This window comes from Cryptotermes secundus, unplaced genomic scaffold (genome assembly GCF_002891405.2).
Source record: "Cryptotermes secundus unplaced genomic scaffold, Csec_1.0 scaffold22, whole genome shotgun sequence".
In the NCBI taxonomy this organism is placed as follows: domain Eukaryota; kingdom Metazoa; phylum Arthropoda; class Insecta; order Blattodea; family Kalotermitidae; genus Cryptotermes; species Cryptotermes secundus.
Genome location: NW_019742961.1, coordinates 4938850 through 4947340, shown reverse-complemented (window position 1 = coordinate 4947340; position 8491 = coordinate 4938850). Strand labels below are relative to the sequence as shown.

General features: G+C 36.8%; 1 protein-coding gene across 1 annotated transcript in view; it reads right to left on the bottom strand.

The window, feature by feature from the left end:
• The window catches only part of LOC111873383, a 30275-nt gene that overhangs the window by 16551 nt on the left and 5233 nt on the right, over positions 1–8491 (bottom strand). The window contains exons 2-3 of the mRNA XM_023868048.1: positions 3237–3433; positions 1226–1333 (exon numbers count right to left, since the gene is read on the bottom strand). Coding sequence (XP_023723816.1) covers positions 1226–1333; positions 3237–3428 — 300 coding nt within the window. The 5' untranslated portion in view covers positions 3429–3433. The remainder of the gene's footprint in view (positions 1–1225; positions 1334–3236; positions 3434–8491) is intronic.

Genomic DNA, 8491 nt, shown 5'->3' with positions numbered 1-8491 from the left:
GGATTAAAAGAGGGTGATAGTTTGGCACCTTGACTATTTAATTTGGTATTGGAATATATAGTGAGGAAATGTAATGTAGACACAGGGAATACAACAGCGTATAAACAAACGCAAATAATGGCATATGCGGATGATATTATTATATTATCGAGATCCCTAAGAGCAATGAAGGAGACATATAAAGAAATAAAAACCATAGCAAAACAACTGGCTTAGAGGTGAACGAAAATAAAACTAAAATGCTGATACAATCTAGAAGGAATCAAAGGCAAACTGGAGAAATTAACACGGAAGGGGACAGGATAGAAATAAAGACTTCATATATTTAGGATCAAAATTCCACAAAGACGGAGAGGAAAATCATGAAATAACAAGAAGAATAAAACTAGCAAATAGTGCATATTTCTTGTTACTATCAGTTTTCAGATCAAAGGATATACACCTAGCGATTAAAACAAAAATATATAAAACAATGATAAGACCGGTGCTTTATTATGGATGTGAGGGTTGGACGCTAAACAAGAAAGAGGAATCAGTCATCAATTCTTTCAAGAGGAAAATCCTAAGACGAATTTATGGACCAATAAAAGAGAATGGGATATGGAGAATAAGATATAATAAAGAGTTATACAAATTATATAAGGAGCCAGAGATCTCAGTGACGATAAAGCTTAAAAGATTGCAATGGGCTGAGCATGTATAGAGAATGGATAAGGAGCGCATCCCAAAGAAAATATTATACAGTACAATAGGCGGTAGGAGACATGCTGGGAAACCAAGAACTAGATGGATTGATGCGGTGGAAGAAGATGCAAAGAAGTTAATGGGTGTAAGGAACTGGAAGAGAGCAGTGCAGGATAGAGAGGAATGGAGGGGCTTGATAAGGGAGGCCAAGGCCCGACATCGGGCTGTTGTGCCATAGAAGAAGAAATAGCTGAAATCTTGCTCTATTTAACTGCATTATTATGCTTTCTGTATCTGTTGTAGTTTTCTTTAAAAAGAATAGGAGGCATTATATACGGAACGATCCTCGTACTATCTACAAGAATTAAGAGTTAGAGAAACATCTGCTCAGAGATAACTTTAGACAAAGTTCAGCTTGGACTTACGCATACAGTGAACAAGAAAAGAAGCTTAATAAGTCAGTGTTCTCTAAAAATGAAAATGATAAAACACCAAAATCACAGGACCTCTATTGGCTACAAAGCTCCATTTCATTTAGTACCTGATATGACACCATCTGTGAAGCACCATTATCTTCAATGTCTACAGCAGCAGTAACCATACCATCTATTTTAGATGATTCAGGGAGATCTCCAGCACTCACTGAATCCTAGAATACAAAAATTCTCTTACAAATCTGGGTATAAAAGAAACAGACTGCCAGAATACCAGCAAAAGTGGTCTTGATGTAATACTCTTAGTCCTTTCTGTGCTCTGTTTAACTCTTCTATACACATGAATTTTTCCGTCTGCTATCACAACTGAGGTATCATGAAATTCCTCTCCATATAACCAGCAGAAGATGAAACTGCTGGATGTTCTCTAAATGTATAGAAAATCTCCTTTTTATATAGAATTTTCTGTCTTGAACAGGCAGAGTTCCTTAATATAGTTCTGGCACTTGTTTTAGGCCCTTATTCTTAATTTCTAAGTTCATTCTAGGGTATGAAATAATGCCCTAACAATACACATGTTCCTTATATAAACTACATCCAAAAGTCTGCTAATTAGAGCCAAAATATTTCCAACTCTGAAAATATAAATTCTTCATGCTAGATGTATAACAATTGTTCACTATAACTGGAAGCAAAATTAAATGATTATGCTATGTCTAAAACACATCCAAGGTGCATCGTCATTAGACAGTGATGTAGATATTACATAAGCACTAAAAGTTAACTAGATTCCGTTTTCAGCCTATGTTGCCATACTGGGGATCTCAAAGCACATGAAAGACTGAAGAAAGTCGTCTTCTGGGTTTTGGCGCCATGTATTATTCGTTTTGGCCGACGTTTCAGAGGAACGTCAGCCAAAACGAATAATACACGGCGCCAAAACCCAGAAGATGACTTTCTTCACAGTCATCGCTGTGAAAACCTCAAAACTTACACACGAAAGACCGTTCTTCTGAAAGGCTGTTTATTCAAGGTGTGATGACAACATTTTAAACAAACAATACACATTCTTAATGTAGTGCTAAAATGACATAAAATACAGAACTTTAATTATTAAGAAGAAATTAAGGAAACAAAAATGACTGAGCAGGGGAGTGGCATAGCAATTCTCTAGACTCATGTTCAGGAGGTGCTGAGTTCAGATGTCAACCAGGACACCAGCTCTCGTGGCAGAGATTTTTCATGACTTTCCTCAGTCTCTCCAGAGAAATGCTGGGATCCTACCTCAATTAGGCCATGACTGCTTCTTTCAGCTCTTTTCAAATTTATCATTCATCACTCATCCTACATTTGACACTACAGTCTAAGACACTGACAGCATTGTAAAACAAAAAAAAAAAAAGGACACTGTTCATTCCAGACATGGTAAAATCACCAAACATTCATCCATTTTTAAAATCTGAACCTTCTTTAGACTAGAACTGTTTACATTCTTCAGTTTTCATTCTTTCTCCAACATCTTAAAAGATTCTATCTCTGTATGTTAGTGTCACCCAATGCCATGCAAGGTTTCAAATATAAAGAAAATATATGCATATAAAATGGGGATAAAAGCATACTGAAGGAAAATATCTCAATCAGTGATGGAGATATTTAATTTATATGAATTCATTATCTCTATTTAAGCTAAATTCCATTGTCATGATTTTAAAAAATTCATAATTTCTATAAAAATATTTTTACTGTGAAAAAGAAAGAAAAATTTGTCTTGTTATTTATATCCCAGAACAGATACTCAAATTTCAAGAAAGTCCAACTCCATGACATACAGACCTTCCCATCTGGAAATGGCTTCTGCCTTCACCACTATCCTGATCACAACACGCAACACACAAAACATGCATGTTATATGCTTAACATCTTCTCACACCTGATGTCATTTGGCTAATAAAAGAACAATGGCCTACTGTGGTAGCTGGTAAGTACTGGTATTTCTAAACACGGGCTAATAAGCAGCAAGTCAAGAGACACAATTTGGAACAGTTTATGAATTAATCCTGAAACTTTACTATTCTCTCAATAAACATGAGTGCAGTCCATTCAGCTTATATCACTCACGTCTACATCTTCAATTCCACTACTAGGAAGATCAGTTGGTACTTGTGAAAGAAGTTCATAACCACCATAAACTAGATTCTCATCTTCACTGTCAGAACTATCCTGCTCCGCGACAACCATTCCTACTTCAGCGGTCGACAGATTCTCATCATATGGTTCTCGTGAAGGCTCTGGTGTCCACATTCCAACCATGATCTCTAAACACAGAACATACATGAAGAGGCAAGTCAATGAGATCCAACACTAATGCTGTCAATACTGTTTCCTTTCTCAAAAAAAGGTTCATGTTATTTTAGTAGCTGGCTTCTCACTGCAGAAGTCCCATGTGGGATGTCTGGTAGACAAAGTGGCACTGAGATAAAGGTTTCCCATCAGTTATTATTCTACCAACAGTGCATATTTATCCAACACCAGGGACTGGAAAATAGACCCATTTTAACGTGTTGTACCACTCCTTTCCTACAAACACAAATATGTCTGGAAAAAAATGGTCCTGTTTCATAAGGCTCTGTCTCCAAGTACACAATGCTTATAAGTTATACTGATTTCTTAGTTTCAATGAAAATATGTGACAATGTATGCACAATCAAATCAAATACTTGGATGTCAAATGCTGACACTTTGTCCAGTGATTGAGACTATCTCTTTCTAACGGGCCCAACTGAGTAGGTCTATCATTCCCCATTCACTTGAGGATGGAGACAGATCCAGTATCTGAAACGTTGTGGTTTTTTGTCTTATATATGCCAGACGATGGATAGAGGCCAAAATAAGCCTAATAGTTCTGTACATTTGAGCATATCAATACTGTACAATAGAGGTTTATGCGTGATGTATATCTTTTAATATTTTACAATGTATCTATTATATATCATGCACTATGTATGTGCTATTGACTAATGCATTGCTGCATTATGTCTTTAAGCTGTCATGATGGTAACTACATCCACAGAATGTAATTTCTCAATGGATCTATGGTGAACTAATGAATGAATGAACCACTTGGGCAACTTGTGCTTGGTTCATTTACAAACCAAAATTAAGTTGAAGAATGCCATCTTCTGGGATGTCACGCCATGTACATATTGTGTAAACCATCATTTCGAAGGAACGTATCGCCTCCATCTTCAGGGTATAAAAATCCAAGAGTGAGGTGGCCACCTGCTCATGCAGGTTCCTTGCTCGCAGAATTTTATACCCTGAAGATGGAGGTAGGTTTACACAATATCTACATGGCGCCACATCCCAGAAGACGGCATTCTTCACAGTCACCGCCGTGAAAAACTCAGATCTTCTAAATTAATTTCTTTTAACTATAATGTGACCACTGCTATGGTGACAGTTCTTACATCTATACAAAAAATTATCTTTACTCAAACCAGGAAACCGGCTACATACAGGACAGCATTAAATCTATAATAATCACTGAAGGAACAATGTATTGTTTATAAAAGCATTAGAAAAACTGGCTGAAAGCGTGTGCATGCCTTCGATAAGAAGTTTAACTCAGAGAACCCCTTAACTTGCAAACATTCAACTGGAATTCACAGCTTCAGAAAATAACCCTCTGTTCGATGCTGTTATTTTTCTGGTCTTGATTTAAACAAATTTTCTTAGTGCAAATGATATATACACAATTGTCAGAGTGGCGTTCTGCATATTGCGAACTTCGCAACACTGGTGAATTCCCAGTGGCTAATGCAGTTTTCCTGTCTGGCCATATAGGCTTTTAATTAATGCATCCATTATAATGTCCAAAATGCTATAATTTTACACTGAATTATGGTACGCTACTGCACCTTAACCAAACTAAAGCTAGCGCGAAAGTACATCCCACTCCTGCAACACATTATGACTTATTTACTACTTACTTACTTAAGGAGCTGAGCCCTTCTTGAGAAGCCACAAATTGTGCAGCCACTCAAGAATTTCCCAGCATTTTATGGAACCCGAAGTTTCATTACCATGTTCATAAGAGCCCTCCACTGGTCCCTATCCTAAGCCAGAACAATACAATCAATACCATCCCATCCTATCACTCTAAGATCCATTAAAATACTGTCCACTCACCTATACTCCTTGGTCTTCCCAGTGGTCCCTTTCCTCCCCACCAATACCCTATATGAATTCCTTCTCTCTCCCACTCATGTTACATGCCCTTCCGACCTCATCCTCCTTCACTTGATTATTCTAATTATACTTGGAGAAGAGTACAAGTTATGAAGCTCCTCATCATGCAGTTTTCTCCAACCTCCTGTCACTTCATCCCTATTCGGTCCATATATTTTCAACACCCTCTTCTCAGACATCCTCAGTCTATGTCGCTCCCTTAATGTCAGAGCCCAAGTTTCACACCCACACAGAACCACAAGCAAAATTATAGTTTTGTACATTCTAATTTTTATGTTCTTGGACAGCAGACAACAAGAGACAAATGGTTCTGGACTGAATAGTAGCAAGCATCACCAAAGTTCAATCTTCTCTTAATTTCCCCCTCAATCATGTTTTGTTTTGTTATCGTTGTTCCCAAATATCTGAACTGTGCCACAGTTTCAAAACATGTTTTCTATAGTTATGTCGTGATTTTGCCCTGCATTTTAGTGACGAGACAGCAACACATAATGACTTAATGCAATTAAAACACAGACAACCTTATTTCGACTGCGAGTTCAGCCCAGGTAATTTAACAAAGAATACTCTTGTACAAACAAAACGGATAAAACAGCTTCAATGCAGTCTGTGAAACAAACCAAATACATCATGACAACTGCGACATGCTCCTTCCACACTTAGGGCTCCATAATACCGAAAATACGTACCTTATATAAAGACTGTTTAGAACTAACTAAACTTTCTACGTAACCTATGAAACCTGGAGTATATTACGATATTTATAATGGCCTTAAATGCATTTTTTCCGAAATATTGACATTTCAGAACGCTCTCAAGTGCATGATATCACAATTATCTTCACTGACTCTTACAATTTCCAACAGTTCCCAAAATATTCTCTTTTCGAATGTTCCCATTATTAACTTTATTACGTTTTTCGACATATGTCAAGGACATACATATATTTTATGTGAAACGTATCCACCCCACAATACTACTGCTCAAATATTAGATAGGGAATCACTGATTACCATCTCTACCTAACACTACATCATTCAAAATTCTTCTAAGCATTCAAACAAAAAACCAACATATAACTATATATGTTCTAGACTAAACTATAAAATACAATTACAAGAATGTCAGCTGTAACAACTCCTGCTTTCATGTAAACAACGTGATTCTCCAAGTAGTTTAATAGATGGAAAGAAAATCATTCCCTGATGCTGTATACTACCTGCTAGCACATGTAAGCCTGGAATCTTAGATGGCAAGAATGTAGTCCGTTGCCTATCACACCCAAATACACATCTAACATAGATATCACTTGCCATCATTCTTCAGGCTACAACACATACTTTACACACCACTGTGCACATTTTACACTGTAATTTAAGAGGATTGCCAGCATGTGTTCCACTTATAATACCACCTTGTTATAAGCAAGAATTCTTTATGCAAACAAGATATGTACGTAAAACTGGAAACTTTTGAATCCACTGTGGGAGAATGGAATTTTTAACATTCTTGAAAACACTACAAACCCTCACTACACATCACTGTATACATTACACACAAAAATATAACGTCACACTAGAGAATTTAAACTTCACTTTACACTCGACATTATTGTGAACAAACCAACATACATTATACCCACTACTCTCTGACACACAGAACTAAGATATAAATTAAAAAAATATCTTCTTCAATGGGAACTAGAAATTCACTTTGCACCTTCTTCTTACAAGTACTTATACCAAAAAAAGATACCATTCTGAATAATAACCTACTCACATGTGTTACATTCAGAGTCAAAATACCAAAACTAGACCCCTTTTTTTCTGACATACCAAACATGCACTCACAGAATATAATTCACTCTATCCATATAACTACATAACACATTTTGTGCAAATCACTGTACATGCTTCACAAGAGATGATTAATAATACTAAAAGAATAACCTCAAACACACATTGTCTTTCACTACACACCCACTATTTTTAGATGCACTTATTTTCAATGTACGTTATGGTGTATTCTTCGATCACACATACTTCAGTCTCGGGTTTCAAAGGAAAACACTTCGATTTCATTGTGGGACAGAGGAAACACATGTAAGATTTGAGGCTTACACGGCGGTGAGTATGAAGAAATAAGTCTTCTGGGATTTGGCACCGTGTATATGTGGTGCTAACCGACGGTTCGGAGGAACGTATCGCCTCCATCTTCAGGGCAGAAGAAAAATATAAGAAATCCGCAAGCGAAGAGACCGTGAGAACCGGTTCTCAAATCCAAGAATACTGCTTTCTTCAGAGGAAACACATGTTTGTAAAATTTCTTGCACTCGCCATTACTCGGTCCAGGATAATACATACATTAAAGCCTTCCATTTGCACTATCTCACTGAATCTTTTAAGATATACGTTCAGGCATATCATTAATCACAACTTGTACATAGATGTATATAAACGTACACACACATACCACCGTCTTATTAGTTATAAACAACTCTTCATATCAAGCGAGAAACGTACCTTGGATTTTCCACACCGGATATTTATTTTACAGCGGCAGGCCAGCCAACCTCTTTAACATGAATGAAACAGAAACATTCCATTGTCAGATTACAGGACGGTAACTTTTCACCCTATTTTTTTTTACCCATTTTCGTGTACAATATTATTCTACTTCATATCCAGGAAGCGAAACTCGGGCAAAACAAATGCCAAGCAGTCACAGAATTATTCCCGTGTCCACCCACGAGAAAGAAGGGAACGATTTCACTGATAATGAAGATTTCTTGTCATAACGTTATGCCATTGGAGGGCAGCACAATGTCATAATATGTGATATTCAGTAATCATTTGCAGCACAATGTCATAATACGTGATATTCAGTAATCATTTGTATCACCGTAGGGGATGTACAAACTCGTGAAGTGGGAGCGGCGTTATCGACACAATCTAAGTTATCACGTATCAATATAACATCGGAATAAAATAGCACTGACATATAATAAGGGTGGAAAAAGAGTGAACACGCTCAATTTTATACATAATGACAATGATTGCCTTAAAGGAAAAGATAAAAGCTACAAAATGCAGCGACCATCGCACAATAAGCCTTATTGCACATAC